A 25,475-nucleotide genomic window follows, 5' to 3' on the forward strand; every position below is an offset into this window, starting at 1 on the left:
CCCATCATGGCCTCCCTCCCTCCTCCTGCTACTCCAGGAAGTGATCCTGTAAGTCACCATGGCCGCAGAGGCCTGGTCCTGCCTGTGCAGTGTGAGCCATGCTGGCCAGCGGTACCTGTGCCTGAGCAAGATCCAGCCTGGCACCAGCACCAGGATCCAGTGAGTGACCTCCATGCCAGGGCTGCAGGGGGGCGGCCATAATGGGGGAGGAAGGTGTGCAGATGGTTAACTATTGCGGACCCAAGTCCTCGCCGTGTCGAGCTGCAAAACAAACACAAAGAGTTAAGTCTGGGATCACCCTCGCACCCACACACCATGTGCATAAGGCCTAGTCCTGGGCCCAAAACAACACCTCACTCAGCCCCATTGATGGAAAAAAAAGTACAGATCTCAGACAATGGCGACACAAAAAATTTTTTTTTCGAAGTTCTGAAAAAATTTTTTTAGGAGAATAAAATAATAATAAAAATAGGAAAAACTTAAAACAATTATGGCTCACTGAAGAAAAGGAGGAAGAAAATTAAGTGGATATGATGGGGTTAAAAATGGACGGCATAAGGACACCCCAGCTCTTTATCATGTCTGTGTGTGTATGTGTTAATGGGTAACTGGATCGAGGTGGTCTCCTGTCATCATATAGGGGCCGCTCTTGATCATAGGGTTAGACAGCCAGGAATCGATGGCGTAGGAGTGGTACGGTACGACCTAGGCTGTCCGATGCCCCGCCGGTGGCATTGGTCGCTGGTGCTGACCCTACAGCCTGTGATGTGACGGTCTGGAGTACAGCGCCTATTGTGAGGAGTCTGTGCCGCCTGAGGAAAAAATATAGAAAATAGTAGAGTACAACCTCTGACCAGTGTGTGGGCATAGTTACGGTATGGCCATGTGGCGGTGCTGGGCGCCCATTGGATGTATAGTGTGCGTCTGTAGACGTTATTAATTTCGTCTTGTCCTCTCTCCACAGCGTGACTAACGCCAATGAAGTGTGGAGGACGGACCCCCTAGAGGAGGCTCTGGAGGACTGGGTAAGATGGATGTCATTCACCCATTCTGATACCCCATGTTGGTCACGTGGCAGAGGTGACATCCCTGCCCTCCAGTAATGAAATCATTGTGGACCACCCAAGTGTTATCACAATTTTCTTCACATGTGACTTCTGTATTCCAGGACGTGGTCCGTAATGTAACGTCTCACATTCTGGTGGAGAAATTGAGGTAAGTTCTTGGTAACCATTGGCTAATGGGGCACAATGGTGGATGTACTTGAGACTTGGTGGTTGGCACAGTCTTGGTGGTAGTATGGCACTTGGGTTTTTGTTGGCCCAGACTTGATGGTAGTACTGTATTGATTCTTGGTTGTTGGCAAAGATTTGGTGGTAGTACTATATTAATTCTTGGTGGTTGGCACAGTCTTGGTGGTAGTACTGTATTGATACTTGGTAGTTGGCACAGATTTGGTGGTAGTACTGTATTGATGCTTGGTTGGCATAGTCTTGGTGGCAGTACTGCATTGATGCTTGGTTGGCACTGATTTGCTGGTAGTACTGCATTGATGCTTGGTGGTTGGCACAGTCTTGGTGGCAGTACTCTATTGATGCTTGGGGGTTGGCACTGATTTGCTGGTAGTACTGTATTGATGCTTGGTACTTGGCACAGATTTGCTGGTAGTACTGTATTGATGCTTGGTACTAGGCATAGTCTTGGTGGTAGTGCTGCATTGATGCTTGGAAGTTGGCACAGATTTGGTGATAGAACTGCATTGGTGCTTGGCACAGATTTGGTGGTAGTACTGCATTGATACTTGGTGGTTGGCATTGATTTGGTGGTAGTACTGTGTTGGTTGGCACAGTCTTGGTGGCAGTACTGCATTGATGCTTGGGGGTTGGCACAGTCTTGATGGTAGTACTGTATTGATGCTTGGTGGTTGGAACTAATTTGCTGGCAGTACTGTATTGCTGCTTAGTGCTTGACACAGATTTGCTGGGAGTACTGTATTGATGCTTGGTGGTTGGCACAGATTTGGTGGTAGTACCGGATTGATGCTTGGTTGGCATAGTCTTGGTGGCAGTACTGTATTCATGCTTGGTGGTTGGCACTGATTTGCTGGTAGTACTGTATTGATGCTTGGTTGCCACTGATTTGCTGGTAGTACTGCATTGATGCTTGGTGGTTGGCACAGTCTTGGTGGCAGTACTCTATTGATGCTTGGGGGTTGGCACTGATTTGCTGGTAGTACTCTATTGATGCTTGGTACTTGGTACAGATTTGCTGGTAGTACTGTATTGATGCTTGGTACTAGGCATAGTCTTGGTGGTAGTGCTGCATTGATGCTTGGAAGTTGGCACAGATTTGGTGATAGACCTGCATTGGTGCTTGGCACAGATTTGGTGGTAGTACTGCATTGATGCTTGGTGGTTGGCATTGATTTGGTGGTAGTACTGTGTTGGTGGTTGGCACAGTCTTGGTGGTAGTACTGCATTGATGCTTGGGGGTTGGCACAGTCTTGATGGTAGTACTGTATTGATGCTTGGTGGTTGGCACTAATTTGCTGGCAGTACTGTATTGCTGCTTAGTGCTTGACACAGATTTGCTGGGAGTACTGTATTGATGCTTGGTGGTTGGCACAGATTTGCTGGCAGTACTGTATTGATGCTTGGTGCTTAACACAGATTTGCTGGTAGTACTGTATTGATGCTTGGTGGTTGACACTGATTTGCTGGTAGTACTGCATTGATGCCTGGTGCTTGGCACAGTCTTGGTGGTAGTACTGTATTGATGCTTGGTGGTTGGCACTGATTTGCTGGTAGTACTATATTGATGCTTGGTAGTTGGCACAGAATTGGTGGAAGAACTGTATGGATGCTTGGTGGTTGGCACAGTCTTGGTGGTAGTACTATATTGATGCTGGGTAGTTGGCACTAATTGATCAATTCTTTGAGCTACCCCGCCACTTCACCGCATTCTCATAATGGGGCAGTCCTAATCTACGTATTTTATTTACGTTGTGCCATTATGGCCTCCTGAATGTATAAAGAGTATATATATAAAAAAAAAAAAATGGGACCACATTACATGCGAACTGTACCTGGAGCCTGAGGCAGGGCTGCTGTGTGTGTTCTGACCATAAGCAGTGCTGACTTCTTCCCTTTTTTTTGCTTTGCATTGGTATGTGGCTGACCACCACTGTTGGCGCGCACGCTGGGTTATGTGCGCCATTCTTTCTGTGTTCACTGTGATTGATAGGCTGCTGTGCACACACAGAGCAGCCCTGCCCTGCCTCAGGCTCCAGTTAATTGTGCACCTGTGTCTCAGCCTGTCTCACCCTTCATCTTTGGTGCGGGTTTGGCAGTGTGGAAGCCAGATCTGAAATGTCCGCACTGGACCTGATCGGCCTTTACCTGCGCTTGCCTTTCCTGGCACCAAGGGAGTGATTCTGAAAATGCTCCAGGTACAGTTCGCATGTAATGTGGTCCCATTTTTTTTTTTTTTATATATATATACTCTTTATACATTCGCATGTAATGTGGTCCTTTTTTTTATTTTTTTTATACTCTTTATACATTCAGGAGGCCATAATGGCACAACGTAAATAAAATACGTAGATTAGGACTGCCCCATTATGAGAATGCCGTGAAGTGGCGGGGTAGCTCAAAGAATTGATCAATTGTTTGCTAAATGTCTCATATTTGAAATACAGTTAGAATTTATGTGCAATTGCACTTCAGTTATTGCGTTCTGACCATAAGCAGTGCTGGCTTCTTCCCTTTTTTTTGCAGTACTGTATTGATGCTTGGCACAGATTTGCTGGTAGTACTGTATTGATGCTTGGCACAGATTTGGTGGTAGTAATAATAATAATAATAATTATTATTTTATTTATATAGCGCCAACATATTCCGCAGCGTTTTACAAATTATAGAGGGGACTTGTACAGACAATAGACATTACAGCATTATTATTATTATTATTATTTATTGTTATAGCGCCATTTATTCCATGGCGCTTTACATGTGAGGAGGGGTATACATAATAAAAACATGCACAATAATCTTAAACAATACAAGTCATAACTGGTACAGGAGGAATGAGGACCCTGCCCGCGAAGGCTCACAATCTACAAGGGATGGGTGAGAATACAGTAGGTGAGGGTAGAGCTGGTCATGCAGTGGTTTGGTCGATCGGTGGTTACTGCAGGTTGTAGGCTTGTCTGAAGAGGTGGGTCTTCAGGTTCTTTTTGAAGGTTTCGATGGTAGGCGAGAGTCTGATGTGTTGTGGTAGAGGGTTCCAGAGTAGGGCTGATACGCGAGAGAAATCTTGTATACGATTGTGAGAAGAGGAGATAAGAGGGGAGTAGAGAAGGAGATCTTGTGAGGATCGGAGGTTGCGGATAGGTAAGTACCGGGAGACGAGGTCACAGATGTATGGAGGACACAGGTTGTGGATGGCTTTGTACGTCATGGTAAGGGTTTTGTAGTGGAGTCTCTGGGCAATGGGGAGCCAGTGAAGGGATTGACAGAGGGGAGAGGCCGGGGAATAGCGGGGGGACTGGTGGATTAGTCGGGCAGCAAAGTTTAGAATAGATTGGAGGGGTGCGAGAGTGTTAGAGGGGAGGCCACAGAGCAGGAGGTTGCAGTAGTCAAGGCGAGAGATAATGAGGGCATGGACTAGGGTTTTTGCAGATTCATGGTTGAGGAATGAACGGATTCGTGAAATATTTTTGAGTTGAAAGCGGCAGGAAGTGGAAAGGGCTTGGATATGTGGTTTGAAGGAGAGATCAGTGTCAAGGATTACCCCGAGGCAGCGAGCTTGTGGGACTGGGGAGAGTGGGCAGCCATTTACTGTAATGGATAGGTTCGTTGGGGGGGTCGCGTGAGATGGGGGAAAGATGATGAATTCTGTTTTGTCCATGTTAAGTTTTAGAAATCTAGTGGAGAAGAAGGATGAAATAGCAGACAGACATTGAGGGATTCTGGTTAGAAGGGAGGTGATATCTGGTCCAGAGATGTAGATCTGTGTGTCGTCAGCGTAGAGGTGATACTGAAAGCCATGAGATTCTATGAGCTGTCCCAGGCCAAAGGTGTAAATGGGGAAGAGCAAGGGCCCAAGAACTGAACCTTGTGGGACTCCGACAGATAAGGGGCGAGGTGAGGAGGTGGTGTGTGAGTGGGAGACGCTGAATGTCCTGTCTGTTAGGTATGATGAGATCCAGGATAGGGCCAAGTCTGCGATGCCAAGGGATGAGAGGGTTTGTAATAATAGGGAATGGTCCACTGTGTCAAAGGCAGCCGACAGGTCGAGGAGGAGGAGGATAGAGTAGTGTCGCTTGCTCTTAGCGGTTAAGAGGTCATTGGTGACTTTAGTTAGGGCAGTTTCAGTGGAGTGGTGTGACCGGAAGCCAGATTGTAGGCGGTCAAAGAGGGAGCAAGAAGAGAGATGGGAGGACAGTTCAAGGTAAATGTGTTGTTCCAGTAGTTTGGAGGCATATGGGAGAAGTGATATAGGGCGATAGCTAGATACAGAGGATGGGTCAAGAGAGGGCTTTTTGAGGATAGGTGTGATGGAGGCATGTTTAAAGCTTGAGGGGAAAACACCAGTTGTTAGTGATAGGTTGAAGAGATGGGTTAGGGTTGGGATGAAGACTGTGGTGCGGTTTGGGATGAGGTGGGATGGGAGTGGGTCAAGTGCACAGGTGGTGAGATGCGATCTTGAGAGTAGAGTGGAGAGTCGATCTTCTGTAATGGTGGAGAAGTTGGTTTTGGAGGTGGAGGGCTGGGAAATCGGGAGGAAGGGCTCTGGGGGTTGTTGACCAAAACTGTCTCTAATGCTATCAATCTTCTGCTTGAAAAATGAGGCAAAGTCTTCAGCGGAGATAAGCACAGCATAACAGAAATCACAGTTCAAAATAGATACCAAGAGGAATGAGGGCCCTGCTCGCAAGCTTACAAACTATGAGGAAAAGGGGAGACAGATAGTACTGGATTGATGCTTGGTGGCAGTACTGCATTGATGCTTGGTAGTTGACACTGATTTGCTGGTAGTACTGCATTGATGCTTGGTGGTTGGCACTAATTTTCTGGTAGTACTGTATTGATGCTTGGTGGTTGGCACTAATTTGCTGGTAGTACTGTATTAATGCTTGGTGGCTGGCACAGATTTGGTGGTATTACTGTATTGATGCTTGGTACTTGGCATAGTCTTGGTGGTAGTGCTGCATTGATGCTTGGTAGTTGGCCCAAATTTGGTGATAGAACCGCAATAGTGCTTGGCAAAGTCTTGCTGGTAGTACTGCATTGATGCTTGGTGGTTGGCACAGTCTTGCTGGTAGTACTGCATTGATGCTTTGTGGTTGGCACTGATTTGGTGGTAGTACTGTATTGGTGCTTGGTGGTTGGCACAGTCTTGCTGGTAGTACTGCATTGATGCTTGGTGGTTGGCACTGATTTGGTGGTAGTACTGCATTGATGCTTGCACTGATTTGGTGGTAGCACTGCATTGATGCTTGGTTGGCACTGATTTAGTGGTAGTACTGTATTGGTGCTTGTCTTGGTGGTAGTACTGCATTGATGCTTGGTGGTTGGCACAGTCTTGGTGGTAGTACTGCATTGATGCTTGGTGGTTGGCACTGATTTGCTGGTAGTACTGTATTGATGCTTGGTTGGCACTGATTTGGTGGTAGTACTGTATTGATGGCGGGTGGTTGGCACTTATTTGGTGATAGAACTGCATTGGTGCTTGGCACAGATTTGGTGGTAGTACTGCATTGATGCTTGGTGGTTGGCACAGTCTTGCTGGTAGTACTGCATTGATTCTTGGTGGTTGGCACAGATTTGGTGATAGTACTGCATTGATGCTTGGTGGTTGGCACAGATTTGGTGGTAGTACTGCATTGATGCTTGGTGGTTGGCACTGATTTGGTGGTAGTACTGTATTGGTGCTTGGTGGTTGGCACAGTCTTGGTGGTAGTACTGCACTGATGCTTGGCACAATCTTGCTGGTAGTACTGCATTGATGCTTGGTGGTTGGCACAGTCTTGGTGGTAGTACTGCATTGATGCTTGGTGGTTGGCACAGTCTTGCTGGTAGTACTGCATTGATTCTTGGTGGTTGGCACAGATTTGGTGATAGTACTGCATTGATGCTTGGTGGTTGGCACAGATTTGGTGGTAGTACTGCATTGATGCTTGGTGGTTGGCACTGATTTGGTGGTAGTACTGTATTGGTGCTTGGTGGTTGGCACAGTCTTGGTGGTAGTACTGCACTGATGCTTGGCACAATCTTGCTGGTAGTACTGCATTGATGCTTGGTGGTTGGCACAGTCTTGGTGGTAGTACTGCATTGATGCTTGGTGGTTGGCACAGTCTTGGTGGTAGTACTGCATTGATGCTTGGTGGTTGGCACAGTCTTGGTGGTAGTACTGCATTGATGCTTGGTGGTTGGCATAGTCTTGCTGGTAGTACTGCATTGATGCTTGGTGGTTGGCACAGTCTTGGTGGTAGTACTGCATCGATGCTTGGTGGTTGGCACAGCTTTGGTGGTAGTACTGCATTGATGCTTGGTGGTTGACACTGATTTGCTGGTAATACTGTTTTGGTGCTTGGTAGTTGACCGAGTTTTGGTCGGTTGCTGGTAACTTTTTCTCTTGGATCTCTGTGACTGGCACTGTGTTTTTGTGAGCCGAACTTCATGGGTTTGGCATCTCTTGTGTTGTGAATTCGGATTCTGAATTAACTGTCAGACACTGAGAATAATTTAATATGGAAGAAATTCAGAGATCCATGTAGTTTTCTTATGTATGACAATTTCCTACCCTGGGTCTCCATCATGTGGCCCTAAATATGAAATTGCCAGAGGAGTAATCCTGCCCTGTGAAAAATAATGTATTTCCCCCACATTTGGTGTCTCCATGCAGGGAGAAGTTCCAGAGCAGCGCTCCGGTTCTGGACCTGCAGGGCAGCATTGCAAACATGTCCTTCCAGGTGGATTCTGGGAAGGTTTCTCTGGACCTCTTAAAGGCTCCGGTCTCCGAGGCGCGAGCCCTGGTGCAGGAGGTGTTATTTGACTTGTCAGATCGTGTGACAAGTTTGGAGGGGCTTCTTAAAGGTATAGATAGTTCTATCTACGTCATTCATTGCCGGAGCTGTGTTCCTCATTCTGCTAGGTTCTTATTTACCGCCCAGCTGAGGTATGTCGGCATTTGCCCCCTGCTGATCCAGAGTCTGTATACAGACTAATTTGATGGTGTGTTCTCTAAGGTGCACTGTTTACACCAGAAGTATGAATGCTGCTCTGGAGTAAAAGCTGTGACATCATTTAGTAATTGTAAACTCCATTTTTTTATTTTTTATTTAGAGCGAGTGGACAGCGCAGCTACATCAATCAGCCCAGTTAAGCAATCTCAGAAGAACAACCAGCTCCTTATTCCAGGTGGGTGAATATCTGGTGAAAATATATATATTGTTGGATAAATGGCAGATGAGTTGTTTTTTTTTTTTTTTCATTTTTATTATTATTTTATTTGTGTTCACAGATCTTAATGCTCGAAAGAAAGGTTATGGGGGGTCCTCATCACAGGTGAAGAAGAGGCTTCCTGGGGAGTCGCTCATAAATCCTGGCAGTAAAAGGTACCCGCCATTCATTATTCATTAGGGTATGTACACACGTTGTGGATTCCATTGCGGATTTCTCTTAAGAATCCGCAGGTAAAACGCCCTGCGTTTTACCTGCAGATTTTGTGCGGATTCCTATTATGGAACAGGTGTAAAACGCTGCGGAATCCACACAAAGAATTGACATGCTGCGGAAAATAAACCGCAGCGTTTCCGCGCAGAATTTTCCGCAGCATGTGCACTGCAGATTTGGTTTTCCATAGGTTTACATGGAACTGTACAACGCATGGAAAGCTGCTGTGGATCCGCTGGGCCAAATCCACTGTGGATCCGCAACGTGTGCACATACCCTTATACTGCAGGCTGGATTCAGTGAAAACAGATTAGGGCTTCACCTTATATTGAATAACACTACTGTGATATATCTTTGTAGGAAAAAGGCAGCCAAGGGGGTCGACTTTGATGAATCCTGAGGACTTCATGCAGATAGATGACACCATGTTAGGCTGGCGGCAACCATTTTGTGAACGGCTGCAGAATAATGCAAATAATCTGTAATTCGAGGAAATGAAAATGTGGCATGGCGATGGACGATTGCTAGCGGCTCACAGGAAAATTGTGGCATTGCCGCAACCTGTGTTTTATTAGAGAAGACACAAGTCAAATGCAAGAACTTCAAGATGGATGCCCATGACTCGTCGTGAAGCATTAAGGTTGTGGTATTCCCTTTTTTCCTTTATATGCTACCAGAAGTCGCCATGGAGGTTTTGTATGAACACTTAGTCAGCTATTGTAAATCTTCTGGTCATGACATTGAGAGGGTATCACATAATTGTCATGACATACAGATAAATGTAAGGCAGTTCCTATGGCTGCTGCAATAAAAAGGCTTTAATCATGTTTTTTTTCTTCAAAATTATGTGTACAAATGACAAAACTGGAACAAGTGACTGTTTTTTGTTCAGAGTTTTGTTAGATGCTGTTTTGGCCTACAAAATGGCTGTCGTCCTTCTTGTGAGGAAACTACTACTGCAGTCACACGAAATAGAGATGCCCAGAGCTTCCAATCACATTGCTTCTTTCATTTTATAAGTCGTGTTTAAAACTGTTAGCTGCATTCTCATTGGTTGCTATGGGCAGTCGTAGCAACTACATTTACTGGGGCCTAGTTTGTACTGGTGCACTCAGAATCACAACCAACAGCACCACCTACAGGTGGGTCAGTGATACTACAATATTGGAAAATAGGACTTTACTCTTGATCATTTGGTCATTTTACAACTCAATTGTGACTTTTTGTAAAATGTTTATTTACAATGATAAATTTATCAAGCATAAAGTTTAAATAAAGTCCATTAACATCAATGCACAGTTTTATTTTTTTTGACCATTTTAAGGATATAGTTCAGTCGGAGCAGGGAAGAGTTTGGACAATTTTGCCCACCTTGGTATTTGCGACTCCTGTAAACTACCCCGAAATCTTACTCTCTTATATTGGGCTGCCATTAAACAACTTCCACCTCCGGAATGTAACGGCCGGGGCTGAGGTTTAGTGACGTCGGCCATTTTGTAATTCGGGCCAGCAGATTGCGGCCATCCATATATCTGCATCTTGTTACTTCACTTCAACATAACAAGGCCACTGTTGCTGTGCATAAGCAACAAATTCAAGATGGCCCCTCTATAAGGGAGTTGGCTCTTTGACACGCGAGTTGGCCGCCATTTTTGAGAAGTTGACGTCTGACAACAAGAGAACTAAAATGGCTGCCGGGAATATTGTACAGAAATACAAATTTAAATATGTATTTTATGACTGACTTTGTAAAAAAAAATCTCCAATATCATCTATTTTTTCCACCTGGAAACATATGAATAAACGTACAACTGGGTGTTACTAATTCCCACGTAAAGAATACTCTGTTTTCTCTTCTCACACTGAAGAGGAGAATAACGCTGAATTGTCAGACATTTCCAGGAGGAGTGACAGAGGAATGACACGATGGCGAGCACCTGTAATGGCCTCAGGTGACGTCTGCGTCCTGTAGGGTGTCGTAATGTTCTCACTCATCTCATAATGAGGGCTCAATGGCGGTCTAGTTCTACTTGGTGCCGATTTAGCACCGGGGGGAAGTTTTTGTGTATGTCGAAGTGAAGTCCATCCAGGTTTAGGGCATTTTCTTGACAACATCACGGTAGAAGAGGATGATCTCCTGGGGGTTGGGGCAGGTGTACTTGAAAGCCTTCAGCTCCTCTGCATTTTGGAGATAGCGGGAGATGCCTTTAAGGTCTCTGGGGATCTCGAAATTGCGGTAGTGTTTGCACACAATCTGAAGAAAGAACATATTCAGTAATGATGAAACAACATGTAGTTTATTATTATTTGTGCTTGCTCTGGCGTTTCCAAGGCGACGATATGGACTTACGGTAATATCACTGCCAATCACATGAAAGAGCAGAGATCACATGACAGGAAGTCCATTCGGAGCAGATCTGTTGATGTAACCGTGACAACCCCAGAGCAAGTACAAGTTTTACCTGATCTCGGCAGTAAAAAACTAAACTAAAAATGTGGCAGGATAGATCCCTTACATTGATGATGTGAAGTTTGGGCATCAGGTTGCAGTCAGGCAGGGTCAGGTTATCCCCATCCAGGTACTTCCTCTTTGAGACAGTCATTTTAGGGTCACAGGTCAGCTCGATAGGTAGGGGGTTCTGTAAGAACAGGTCTAACTTCAATAGCGACCGTAACAAACTCTTCTGTAAATCTGGAAAAAAAAAATGGTGGATGAACCCTTAAAGGGATATTTCAATGACAAAGTGGAGGTCTGAACACCGTACACTTCCACGTAAATGAGGGAGGTGCTATATAACATGCATGTGATCCCCAACGGTAGACGCACCCCTTTAAAGAAGGGATAAACAATTTTTCTTGTTTGTTGTGGTACTTACTGTCTTCGTGGGCAGGACACTGGTTCTTGATGTACCCAGAGAATTTTTGGAAGACATCATTGCCCGCAGTGTTCGACTCCTTGCATTTGGGCGTCATGCTCGGATAACTAGGAGAGGACAGATCATTAGCGCCATCTACAGGCTTCATAAACTGCACACCACCTAGTGGTGATATAAGGCATAGCATACACAACATCTCCCCAGACCCACAGGTCATCACACCATGTATAATAGCCCAATCTCATCATGTCCGAGCCCCATTATTACACCCATCTTACCGGGTAGGTGTCAGGTTCTCCTCCAGGAACTCTTCTATCTTGTTAACATCGGTTTTTACTTCATTGTTGTAAATAAGGAATGGAGGTTGTGTTCCTGGAGCCAAAGCCTTCAGCACATCTGGGGCCCTGAGAACAAGAAAATAGGGGTTACTGTACTGTGTGAAATATAGGCAGTATTATAGCAGCACTTATAAGCCTGGTACATAGGGGTGGTATTATACAGTGGGGCAAAAAAGTATTTAGTCAGTCAGCAATAGTGCAAGTTCCACCACTTAAAAAGATGAGAGGCGTCTGTAATTTACATCATAGGTAGACCTCAACTATGGGAGACAAACTGAGAAATAAAAATCCAGAAAATCACATTGTCTGTTTTTTTAACAATTTATTTGCATATTATGGTGGAAAATAAGTATTTGGTCAGAAGCAAACAATCAAGATTTCTGGCTCTCACAGACCTGTAACTTCTTCTTTAAGAGTCTCCTCTTTCCTCCACTCATTACCTGTAGTAATGGCACCTGTTTAAACTTGTTATCAGTATAAAAAGACACCTGTGCACACCCTCAAACAGTCTGACTCCAAACTCCACTATGGTGAAGACCAAAGAGCTGTCAAATGACACCAGAAACAAAATTGTAGCCCTGCACCAGGCTGGGAAGACTGAATCTGCAATAGTCAACCAGCTTGGAGTGAAGAAATCAACAGTGGGAGCAATAATTAGAAAATGGAAGACATACAAGACCACTGATAATCTCCCTCGATCTGGGACTTCACGCAAAATCCCACCCCGTGGGGTCAGAATGGTCACAAGAACGGTGAGCAAAAATCCCAGAACCATGCGGGGGGACCTAGTGAATGAACTGCAGAGAGCTGGGACCAATATAACAAGGCCTACCATAAGTAACACACTACGCCACCATGGACTCAGATCCTGCAGTGCCAGATGTGTCCCACTGCTTAAGCCAGTACATGTCCGGGCCCGTCTGAAGTTTGCTAGAGAGCATTTGGATGATCCAGAGGAGTTTTGGGAGAATGTCCTATGGTCTGATGAAACCAAACTGGAACTGTTTGGTAGAAACACAACTTGTCGTGTTTGGAGGAAAAAGAATACTGAGTTGCATCCATCAAACACCATACCTACTGTAAAGCATGGTGATGGAAACATCATGCTTTGGGGCTGTTTCTCTGCAAAGGGGCCAGGACGACTGATCTGGGTACATGAAAGAATGAATGGGGCCATGTATCGTGAGATTTTGAGTGCAAACCTCCTTCCATCAGCAAGGGCATTGAAGATGAAACGTGGCTGGGTCTTTCAACATGACAATGATCCAAAGCACACTGCCAGGGCAACGAAGGAGTGGCTTCGTAAGAAGCATTTCAAGGTCCTGGAGTGGCCTAGCCAGTCTCCAGATCTCAACCCTATAGAAAACCTTTGGAGGGAGTTGAAAGTCCGTGTTGCCAAGCGAAAAGCCAAAAACATCACTGCTCTAGAGGAGATCTGCATGGAGGAATGGGCCAACATACCAACAACAGTGTGTGGCAACCTTGTGAAGACTTACAGAAAACGTTTGACCTCTGTCATTGCCAACAAAGGATATATTACAAAGTATTGAGATGAAATTTTGTTTCTGACCAAATACTTATTTTCCACCATAATATGCAAATAAAATGTTTAAAAAAAACAGACAATGTGATTTTCTGGATTTTTTTTTCTCAGTTTGTCTCCCATAGTTGAGGTCTACCTATGATGTAAATTACAGACGCCTCTCATCTTTTTAAGTGGTGGAACTTGCACTATTGCTGACTGACTAAATACTTTTTTGCCCCACTGTATTAGTTAATGTATTCTAGTACACATGGCAGTATTATAGTAGTTATATTCTTGTACATAGGGGTCAGTATTATAGTAGTTATATTCTTGTACATAGGGGCAGTATTGTAGCTATATTCTTGTACATAGGGGTCAGTATTATAGTAGTTATATTCTTGTACATAGGGGCAGTATTGTAGCTATATTCTTGTACATAGGGGGCAGTATTATAGTAGTTATATTCTTGTACATAGGAGCAGTATTATAGTAGTTATATTCTTGTACATAGGGAGCAGTATTATAGTAGGTATAGTATTGTGCATTGGTGCAGTATTATAGCAGTTATATTCTTGTACATAAGGGCAGTATTATAGTAGTTATATTCTTGTACATAATAGTCAGTATTATGGTAGTTATATTCTTGTACATAGGGGCAGTATTATAAGAGTTATAGTCTTGTACACAGGGGAGCAGCATTATAGTAGTTATATTCTTGTACATAGGGGCAGTATTATAGTAGTAGTTATATTCTTGTACATAGGAGGCAGTATTATACTAATTATATTCTGGTACATAGGGGGCAGGATTATAAAACTTGCTGTCCTCACCTTTTCATGTCCACAGTGTTCAGTGTGAAAGTGCAACCTTTAAACATCAGTATCATGGCCAGACGTTGGGAGAAGGGATTTGCGCCGATACTTTCGCCATCTTCACTTGACTAGAAAACAAGCAGACATGGAGCTCATTAATGTTAATTATCGGAGGGAACTCATCTGATCGCACATAACACAGTCGGATAGATTTTTATGCGAGCGTTTACGAATAAGAAGCCAATCCTGTGCCCACTCCTGTAATGTCTCTTATAGCATAGCCCAGTCCCACATACAGGAGATATAGGATAAAGCTTATTTCATGCTCTGCTCTTTACAATAAACCTTAATCATAAAGATCGCCTCTCACAGATTCCAGACATTTTTACTTGTTGACACGTTTGAAGCGAAATTGAAATTCCACAAATGATTTCATGACAAAGAGCGGAGGAACTAGAAATATCCCGGGGGAGCGGTTTAGTATTTGGGGTGTAGACATTGTGTAATTATTAACCCACAAAATGAATGCCTTCTTTCCACAAGTTCCACCCATGGGTGTGCTGATCCTAGTTCTGAGGCTAATGGGGGCAATGGCAGGATTTACTGGATAAACCAGATGGGTGGGTATCTGCAGGTCCTGGAACTGCCTGAGCGGCCTCACGGATGTCTTTAAAGGGAAGTGCAAAAGTCTGCAGCCTGGAAGTAAAAGATAATATAGATAATAATATATCCGCGCTAGGAGCAATACCCTTTCATTAAACAATGGACCAATGAATAGCCTGTCAAGTCTTAATTACCTATCAGCCCCACTTTTATCTATGGTTGTACCTTTCAAGCACCATATAGACCTTCAGTCTTTTTCATTCAGTTTTACCCACTGGGTGTATTTTAATGTAAATTGCCGTCCCAATATGGATACTATAATATAAAGAATATTTCAATATTATAAGGGCGCACTTGCTAAACAAATCCTACCAAGAGGATATATGAAATCTATATAAAAGAAAAACGCAAGGAACTGTATATGGAACAATAAAGTTACACCGAAGAAACTAACCCGAACAACGTTACCTCCTGTGATCCGTTTACTTTCTCTCTATTGCGTTGCTTAATGAAGTCCTCCTCCTATGGTCGGACCTTCAAGTGAGTTCGGGAGCTTCGGCGGGCGGTGAACGCTGCTCCGGCCGGAAGCAGCGCTCTAACACGGCCGCTATTTGTGTTTAGGCAGCGTGAAATAGCTGCGCGCTGTGAAAGTTAGCCGCTAGGTATCCCGACAGTGCAGGACCTAGCGTGACGTCACAGTCACGTGAGCACACACGTGACCGGCTACGGATAGCACAATAGACCAAAAGCCGACGCGTTTCGGAATAAACGTATTCCTTCTTCAGGGATGGTCCATGTAAAGATGTGTGCCCTTTTATTCACAGCCGCAGTCGCTTAACCCCTTCATGTATTAAAGGCGAACAGCTCGATTTCGCTGTTCAGACCTTTCGGCATCAGTGTGTCCAGTTCAAAAATCATCCTACTTTCTTCTCTTGACATCTGCTTGATGTAATCTCCTTTCCTCCAACTTCTAATTACTATTTTTAAACCTGTAATAATGGTATCTTTCATGTCGCCTCCATGATAGTCCACAAAATGCTTTGATAATGGGTGACCTTGAAATTTCTTTTTTATGTTAGTCAAATGTTCATTTATTCTTCTATATAATGGTCTTTTGGTTCTCCCTATATACAATTTATTACAAGGGCATTTTATGGAATAAATGACTCCTGGCGTGTCGCATGTTATATGGTCTTTAATAATCCATTCAGTCAGCCCATTTGTAAGCGATAATTGTTTCTTACAATTTAGTCGTTTACATGACTTGCATTTACGACATGGAAAAAATCCTGGGTATGTACGATATGGAGGATGCGTGGTCAGAGATCTCGGGTTCGGGATTGTGGGAGCTATATTATTCGCCAAACTATTCGCTTTTCTGTATACAAACACTGGATGTTCCAATATTTTTTCTCCTATGATTTTATCATCTTTTAAAATGTCCCAGTGTTTCTTCACTATTTTTTTGAACAGATAAGTATTGGCATTATATTGTGTAATTATCGGAACCACCTCGGACATCTTATTCTCATTTTTATTATTTATTTTTTCTTGGAGTAGTTGGTCCCTTGGTATTCCTTCCACTGATTTTTTTGTCCTACATAAGTGATCCTGAGAGTAACCCTTTTGAATAAATTTTGATGTTAAAGTCACCACTTCCTGATTGAAATCATGTATATTAGAACAATTCCTATGGGCCCGGATGAATTGGCTTCTTGGAACGTTTGTTAGCCAACTGGGAAGGTGGCAGCTGTCGAGAGATATATAGTTATTAGCGTCTGTGGGTTTATGGAAGGTCTTTGTGTGAATTTTCCCGTTTTTGATAAAAATAGTCAAATCTAAAAAGTTAATAAGTTAAAAAGTTAAAAAGTTAATAAGTTCGGAACTGGTGGTGCCCGTAAAATTTAAAAAATACTCGTTTTTATTTAAATTAATAATAAAATCAGACAATGAATCAGGGCCCCCAGACCATTGGGACGGCAATTTACATTAAAATACACCCAGTGGGTAAAACTGAATGAAAAAGACTGAAGGTCTATATGGTGCTTGAAAGGTACAACCATAGATAAAAGTGGGGCTGATAGGTAATTAAGACTTGACAGGCTATTCATTGGTCCATTGTTTAATGAAAGGGTATTGCTCCTAGTGCGGATATATTATTATCTATATTACCTTTAGTACACGACGCAGTAAAGTGGTACTGTGACAATATCTGCTGCAAGGAAATAGTGTAGCAAGCGCCACCAATTTTCTTTATACTAAATTTTGGAAGTAAAAGATGCTGATCTTCAGGTTTCCTGGGCCCCAGGGGCATAGGTGGCCCAAAACTGAGACATTACCCGTAGATCATAGAAGAAGCACAAAAAGAACATTTGGGAAGAGCCTCCCCATGTGATAAAAGCAGCATTGCTCCTTGTTAAACAGCATGGATCCGATACCGTTGACCATCGGAGTAAATTTGTAAAAAAAGGAAGAAAAGGATCCACGTGGCCGTATTCTAGAATGGGCAATGTTTTTAAATTGTCTGGACAACTTTTTTTTATAACCATGTGAAATAGTTACATTTTTTTTTATCCATACAGCCATGTGGATCCTTTTTTCTTTCTTTACCCTTAGATCACAGTAATACCAGCTTGAATTCACTAACCTGCTCAACTGCCGAAATTTTGCTTAGACAAATTCAGCAAACTGGAGAAAAATGTGCAGAAATCTGCAACAAATTTTAATGCAGATTAGCTTCACGGATCAGCTAAAATCCAAAACTCTGTATATTAAACTCACTACATACAGAGATGCATGGTAAGAATCTATCTGCAGCCTCCACTAGGGGGAGCTCCCTGTATACAGAGATATATCATAACATCCTGTCTGCAGCCACCACTAGGGGGAGCTCCCTGTATACAGAAATACATAAGATTCTGTCTGCAGCCACCACTAGGGGAAGCTCCCTGTATACAAAGATACATGATAAGATTCTGTCTGCAGCCACCACTAGGGGGAGCTCCCTGTATACAGAGATACCTGATAAGATTCTGTCTGCAGCCACCACTAGGGGGAGCTCCCTGTATACAGAGATACCTGATAAGATCCTGTCTGCAGCCACTACTAGGGAGAGCTCCCTGTATACAGAGATACACGATAAGATCCTGTCTGCAGCCACCACTAGGGGGAGCTCCCTGTATACAGAGATACACGATAAGATCCTGTCTGCAGCCACTACTAGGGGGAGCTCCCTGTATACAGAGATACACGATAAGATCCTGTCTGCAGCCACCACTAGGGGGAGCTCCCTGTATACAGAGATACACGATAAGATCCTGTCTGCAGCCACCACTAGGGGGAGCTCCCTGTATACAGAGATACACGATAAGATCCTGTCTGCAGCCACCACTAGGAGGAGCTCCCTGTATACAGAGATACATGATGAGATTCTGTCTGTAGCCACCACAAGGAGGAGCTCCCTGTATACAGAGATACATGATGTTATTCCATCTGCAGCCACCACGATGGGGAGCTCCCTGCATACAGTTACATGATAAGATCCTGCCTGAAGCTAACACTAGGGGGAGCTCCCTGTATACAGAGATACATGCTAAGATCCTGTCTGCAGCCACCACTAGGGGGAGCTTCCTGTATACAGAGATATGTGATAAGATTATGTCTGCAGCCTCCACTAGGGGGAGCTCCCTGTATACAGAGATACACGATGAGATTCTGTCTGTAGCCACCACAAGGAGGAGCTCCCTGTATACAGAGATACATGATGTTATTCCATCTGCAGCCACCACGATGGGGAGCTCCCTGTATACAGTTAGATGATAAGATCCTGCCTAAAGCTACCACTAGGGGGAGCTAGCTGTATACAGAGGTACATGATAAGATCATGTCTGCAGCCACCACTAGTGGGAGCTCCCTGCATAAAGTTAATAATTTCAGTGATAAGATAGTCCTCCGTTTCTCCCTCTAATTGTATCTACGCAGACTTGTATCAGAAAAAAATGTAGCTCTGCAGCGGATCCATAGAGTTAGATCTACAGCTCTGGCAAAAATTAAGAGACCACTGCAAAATGTTCAGTTTGTCTGATTTTTCTCTTTATAGGGATATTTTTGAGTAAAATGTAAATTGTTCTTTTATTTTATAAACTTCTGACAACAGGTCTCTGAATTTCCAAGCAATAAATGTATTTATTTTCTGAAAATGAGAAATGGTCAAAATAACAAAAGAATGCATTGCTTGCAGACCTCAAATAATGCTAAGAAAACAAGTTCATAATCATTTAGAAACAACAATACTAATGTTTTTAACTCAGGAAGAGCTCAGAACTCAATATTTTGTGGAATAACCATGATTTTTTTAATCACAGCTTTCATGTGTCTTGGCATGCTTTCCACCAGTTTTTCACACTGCTTTTGGGTGACCTTATGCCACTCCTGGTACCAAAACGTAAGCAGTTCTTCTTTGATGGCTTGTGACTATCCATCTTCCTCTTGATTACATTCCAAATGTTTTCAATGGGGTTCAGGTCTGGAGATTGGGCTGGCCATGGACAGGGATTTGATGGGGTGGTCCTTCATCCACACCTTGATTGACCTAGCTGTGTGGCATGGCGCATTGTCCTGCTGGAAAAAAAACAGTCCTCAGCCTTGGGGAATATTGCCTGAGCAGAAGGAATCAACTGTTTTTTCCAGGATAACCTTGTATGTGGCTTGATTCATACGTCCTTCACAAAGATTAACCTGCCCAAATCCAGCCTCGCTGAAGCATCCCCAGATCATCACCGATCTCCTAACAACTTTCACAGTGGGTGCAAGACACTGTGGCTTGTACGCCTCTTCAGGTCTCCGTCTAACCATTAGATGACTAGGTGTTGGGCAAAGCTGAAAATTAGACTCATCAGAGGAGATTACCTTACTCCAGTCCTCTATGGTCCAATCCTTAGGATACGTGTCCACCTTCAGCATGGCCGGCGGTTTTGACGGAGCAGCGAACTAGCTCCGCCCAAAGCTCCGCCCCTTCTGGGAACACAATGATGCCGGATGTGTTTATTGCACACATCCGGAATCATCGCACCCCACACATAGGGCCCTGTGTTATACCTTGTGGCGACGCAGCGCCGCCACAAGGTATACGGACATGCTGCGATCTTAAAAGACGTGCCACATGTCCGGAGTCGCAGGGCCGCCGGGTGCGTGTTACCACGCATAGTGGAGACGGGATTTCATTAAATCCCCTCCACTATGCTGTAACATCTGGACGCTGCGTGATTGACGCTGCGTCTCTATGCAGCGTCAAACACACAGAGTTTCCAGAATGTGGACACATACCCTTATACACTGCTCCGGCTCCCCTCCGTCCTGTGCTCCGCTCCCCCCGTGGTCTTGTCCGCTCTCCCCGTGCCCCAATCACCCCCCTGTGCTCTGATCCAACCCCCCCGCGCTCCGATCCAACCCCTCCGCGCTCCGATCCACCCCCCCGTGCTCCGATCCACCCCCTCGTGCTGCGATCCACCCCCCCGCGCTCCCATCCACCCCCCCACACTCCGATCCACCCCCCCTGTGCTCCGATTCCCCCCCCCCGTGATTCCCCCCACCCCATCATACTTACCGATCCTCCCGGGGTCCGTCCGTCTTCTCCCTGGGCGCCGCCATCTTCCAGAATGGCGGGCGCATGCGCAGATTCGTTCCAAAGTGCATTTTGATCACTGAGATATAATCTATCACAGTGATCAAAATAAAAAAAAAATAGTAAATGACCCCCCCCCTTCCCCCCTTTGTCACCCCCATAGGTAGGGACAATAAACAAAAAAAGAATTTTTTTTTTTTCCACTAAGGTTAGAATAGGGTTAGGGTTTCGATATGTGCACACGTATTCTGGTCCTCTGCGGATTTTTCTGCTGCGGATTTCATAAATCCGCAGTGCTAAACCGCTGCGGATTTATGGCGGATTTACCGCGGTTTTTCTGCACATTTCACTGCAGTTTTACAACTGCGATTTTCTATTGGAGCAGTTGTAAAACCGCTGCGGAATCCGCAGAAAGAAGTGACGTGCTGCGGAATGTAAACCGCTGCGTTTCCGTGCAGTTTTTCTGCAGCATGTGTACAGCGATTTTTGTTCCCCATAGGTTTACATTGAACTGTTAACTCATGGGAAACTGCTGCGGATCCGCAACATTTTCCACAGCGTGTGCACATACCTTTAGAATTAAGCTATGTGCACACGGTGCGGATTTGGCGGACCGCAGCGGATTGGCCGCTGAGGATTCGCAGCAGTGTTCCATCAGGTTTACAGTACCAAGTAAACCTATGGAAAACCAAATCCGCTGTGACCATGGTACGGAAAATACTGCGCGGAAATGCTGCATTGTATTTTCCGCAGCATGTCAATTCTTTGTGCGGATTCCGCAGCGTTTTACACCTGTTCCTCAATAGGAATCTGCATGTGAAATCCGCACAAAAAACACTGGAAATCCGCGGTAAATCCGCAGGTAAAACGCAGTGCCTTTTACCCGCGGATTTTTCAAAAATGATGCTGAAAAATCTCACACGAATCCGCAACGTGGGCACATAGCCTTAGGGTTAGGGTTGGAATTAGGGTTGTGGTTAGGGTTATGGCTACAGTTGGGATTAGGGTTAGGGGTGTGGGGGGGTTAGTGTTGAAGTTAGAATTGAGGGGTTTCCACTGTTTAGGCACATCAGGGGTCTCCAAACGCAACATGGCGCCACCATTGATTCCAGCCAATCTTGTATTCAAAAAGTCAAATGGTGCTCCCTCACTTCCGAGCCCCGACGTGCGCCCAAACAGTGGTTTACCCCCACATATGGGGTACCAGCGTACTCAGGACAAACTGCGCAACAATTACTGGGGTCCAATTTATCCTGTTACCCTTGTGAAAATAAAAAATTGCTTGCTAAAACATCATTTTTGAGGAAAGAAAAATGATTTTTTATTTTCACGGCTCTGCGTTGTAAATGTCTGTGAAGCACTTGGGGGTTCAAAGTGCTCACCACATATCTAGATAAGTTCCTTGGGGGGTCTAGTTTCTAAAATGTGGTCACTTGTGGGGGTTTCTACTGTTTAGGCACACCAGGGGCTCTGCAAACGCAACGTGACGCCCACAGACCATTCCATCAAAGTCTGCATTTCAAAAGTCACTACTTCCCTTCTGAGCCCCGACGTGTGCCCAAACAGTGGTTTACCCCAACATATGGGGTATCAGCGTACTCAGGAGAAACTGGACAACAACTTTTGGGGTCAAATTTCTCCTGTTACCTTTGGGAAAATAAAAAATTGCAGGCTAAAAGATCATTTTTGAGAAAATAATTTTTTTTTTATTTTCATGGCTCTGCGTTATAAACTTCTGTGAAGCACTTGGGGGTTCAAAGTCCTCACCACACATCTAGATTAGTTCCTTTGGGGGTCTAGTTTCCAAAATGGGGTCATTTGTGGGGGATCTCCAACGTTTAGGCACACAGGGGCTCTCCAAACGTGACATGGTGTCCGCTAATGATTGGAGCTAATTTTCCATTTAAAAAGCCAAATGGCGTGCCTTCCCTTCCGAGCCCTGCCGTGCGCCAAAACAGTGGTTTACCCCCACATATGGGGTATCAGTGTACTCAGGACAAACTGGACAACAACATTTGGGGTCCAATTTCTCCTATTACCCTTGGCAAAATAGGAAATTCCAGGCTAAAATATCATTTTTGAGGAAAGAAAAATTATTTATTTTCATGGCTCTGCGTTATAAACTTCTGTGAAGCACCTGGGGGTTTAAAGTGCTCAATATGCATCTAGATAAGTTTCTTGGGGGGTCTAGTTTCCAAAATGGGGTCACTTGTGGGGGAGCTCCATTGTTTAGGCACACAGGGGCTCTCCAAATGCGACATGGTGTCCGCTAACAATTGGAGCTAATTTTCCATTCAAAAAGTCAAATGGCGCGCCTTCCCTTCCGAGCCCTGCCGTGTGCCCAAACAGTGGTTTACCCCCACATATGAGGTATCGGCGAACTCGGGAGAAATTGCCCAACAAATTTTAGGATCCATTTTATCCTATTGCCCATGTGAAAATTAAAAAATTGAGGCGAAAAGAAATTTTTTGTGAAAAAAAAGTACTTTTTCATTTTTACAGATCAATTTGTGAAGCACCTGAGGGTTTAAAGTGCTCACTAGGCATCTAGATAAGTTCCTTTGGGGGTCTAGTTTCCAAAATGGGGTCACTTGTGGGGGAGCTCCAATGTTTAGGCACACAGGGGATCTCCAAACGCAACATGGTGTCCGCTAACGATGGAGATAATTTTTCATTCAAAAAGTCAAATGGCGCTCCTTCCCTTCCGAGCCTTACCATGTGCCCAAACAGTGGTTTACCCCCACATGTGAGGTATCGGTGTACTCAGGAGAAATTGCCCAACAAATTTTAGGATCCATTTTATCCTGTTGCCCATGTGAAAATGAAAAAATTGAGGCTAAAAGAATTTTTTTGTGAAAAAAATACTTTTTCATTTTTACGGATCAATTTGTGAAGCACCTGGGGGTTCAAAGTGCTCACTATGCATCTAGATAAGTTCCTTGGGGCGTCTAGTTTCCAAAATGGGGTCACTTTTGGGGGAGCTCCAATTTTTAGGCACACGGGGGCTCTCCAAACGTGACATGGTGTCCGCTAAAGAGTGGAGCCAATTTTTCATTCAAAAAGTCAAATGGCGCTCCTTCACTTCCAAGCCCTGCCGTGCGCCAAAACAGTGGTTTACCCCCACATATGAGGTATCAGAGTACTCAGGACAAATTAGACAACAACTTTCGTGGTTCAGTTTCTCGTTTTACCATTGGGAAAATAGAAAAATTGTTGCTAAAAGATAATTTTTGTGACTAAAAAGTTAAATGTTCATTTTTTCCTTCCATGTTGCTTCTGCTGCTGTGAAGCACCTGAAGGGTTAATAAACTTCTTGAATGTGGTTTTGAGCACCTTGAGGGGTGCATTTTTTAGAATGGTGTCACTTTTGGGTATTTTCAGCCATATAGACCCCTCAAACTGACTTCAAATGTGAGGTGGTCCCTAAAAAAAATGGTTTTGTAAATTTCGTTGTAAAAATGAGAAATCGCTGGTCAAATTTTAACCCTTATAACTTCCTAGCAAAAAAAAATGTTGTTTCCAAAATTGTGCTGATGTAAAGTATACATGTGGGAAATGTTATTTATTAACTATTTTGTGTCACATAACTCTCTGGTATAACAGAATAAAAATTCAAAATGTGAAAATTGCGAAATTTTCGCCAAATTTCTGTTTTTATCACAAATAAACGCTGAATTTATTGACCTAAATTTACCACTAACATGAAGCCCAATATGTCACGAAAAAATCTCAGAACCGCTAGGATCCGTTGAAGCGTTCCTGAGTTATTACCTCATAAAAGGACACTGGTCAGAATTGCAAAAAACGGCCAGGTCATTAAGGTCAAAATAGGCTGGGTCATGAAGGGGTTAAAAGTTGTTTTTCATTCCTATTACTTTTGGGATATTACTAGCACTTGTTTTGCCATCCAGCTTGTCCTATTGCAAGAGGATTGTGAACACCACAGCAGTGTTTTTTATTCTTTCCTTCGTTAAATAATATTTGGTTCAGGTGATCACCTAATCAGAAGCACATTAAGTAGAATGAGGATTACTCAGGTTGGAATTCAACTGACACTGGAAAGGAATGGTTGTCCGACATGTAGAGAAGCTGACTTTTATAAAACTGTGCAGTGGTCTCTTAATTTTTGCCAGAGCTGTATATGGCCGCGTCTGGTGGACTTTTGGGTAATGTTATAGGATTTGTGACGTGAGGTCCATTCCTTTCGGGCTGTGGGATCGTACCTCACTGCAGAGAGGACAATGGGTTTCTAATTCACAAAGTATTTTCCAGGTGACTCATTTAATTAGTGGCGTCATTTTTAATTACTGCCGCCACACCCTACACTGGCACCCAGGACTGTGGGACCTGCCCTGGACACATTGCGCCATGTACATTGTTACATAACAGACGTCTCGGTGTCTTCATTTTATTTACTTGGAAATCTGCCCCAAAGATAATACCCAAATGACATTATTCCTATGGCTGATTAACTACTGCAGTCTTAGAGCTCTTACATGCGCTTTTGTCCCTATGACAACTCTTACAGTCTTCTACTCCAACAATTCAGCTCCATCATAGGGATGTGGTGAGAATCCATATAAATAAAATAAATCAGACGGTGCATTCACCGCAAGGATTCCCATAAATGAGATATGATACTCACACAATGTCCCTATGACAACACTAAATGTTGGAGAACAAGTGGAAGATTTGGCATAGATTTCAAACAAATGGTCACAACAAAAGAGCAAGATCTGCATTATTTCTTGAGGACTATGGCAATTCATATAAGGGAATATTTCCGTATGTCGCACCAAAGGCAGAAATTCGCATGGAGAGCAAGTTTATTGCTCATCTGGATTTTGAACTTGAGGGAACAGAAGAGAAAATATATTACAGTAAATCCAGAAGGTCCTCCCTCCACTATCTATCTTATACCAGACAGTTCTGCACCTATGACAACTCTGCCTGTACAAGATGCTACTGTATAGCTGACCATGCTTTCACATTCCCTATAGTCCCTGCAAGGAGGAAATCT

General features: G+C 44.0%; 2 protein-coding genes across 2 annotated transcripts in view; one reads left to right on the plus strand and one right to left on the minus strand.

The window, feature by feature from the left end:
- PAXX (PAXX non-homologous end joining factor) lies at window positions 1–9,970 on the plus strand. The gene is made up of 7 exons (XM_069747624.1): window positions 1–159; window positions 965–1,025; window positions 1,169–1,215; window positions 7,909–8,099; window positions 8,349–8,423; window positions 8,527–8,620; window positions 9,039–9,970. The coding sequence occupies exons 1-7, from the start codon at window positions 59–61 to the stop codon at window positions 9,076–9,078; spliced, it is 609 nt and encodes a 202-aa protein (XP_069603725.1). The 5' UTR covers window positions 1–58; the 3' UTR covers window positions 9,079–9,970.
- CLIC3 (chloride intracellular channel 3) overlaps window positions 9,892–25,475 on the minus strand; it is a 27,552-nt gene continuing 11,968 nt past the window's right edge. The window contains exons 2-6 of the mRNA XM_069747623.1: window positions 14,248–14,357; window positions 11,833–11,958; window positions 11,555–11,661; window positions 11,195–11,370; window positions 9,892–10,932 (exon numbers count right to left, since the gene is read on the minus strand). Coding sequence (XP_069603724.1) covers window positions 10,771–10,932; window positions 11,195–11,370; window positions 11,555–11,661; window positions 11,833–11,958; window positions 14,248–14,357 — 681 coding nt within the window. The 3' untranslated portion in view covers window positions 9,892–10,770. The remainder of the gene's footprint in view (window positions 10,933–11,194; window positions 11,371–11,554; window positions 11,662–11,832; window positions 11,959–14,247; window positions 14,358–25,475) is intronic.

Source organism: Ranitomeya imitator, chromosome 2 (assembly GCF_032444005.1).
Source record: "Ranitomeya imitator isolate aRanImi1 chromosome 2, aRanImi1.pri, whole genome shotgun sequence".
Classification (NCBI taxonomy): domain Eukaryota; kingdom Metazoa; phylum Chordata; class Amphibia; order Anura; family Dendrobatidae; genus Ranitomeya; species Ranitomeya imitator.

Coding starts and splice junctions, on each gene's coding strand:
- PAXX (XM_069747624.1), top strand. CDS start 59: ATGGCCGCAGAGGCCTGGTCCTGCCTGTGCAGTGTGAGCCATGCTGGC. Junction 8,100..8,348: donor TTTGGAGGGGCTTCTTAAAG/GTATAGATAGTT, acceptor TTTTTTATTTAG/AGCGAGTGGACAGCGCAGCT. Junction 8,424..8,526: donor CAACCAGCTCCTTATTCCAG/GTGGGTGAATAT, acceptor TTGTGTTCACAG/ATCTTAATGCTCGAAAGAAA.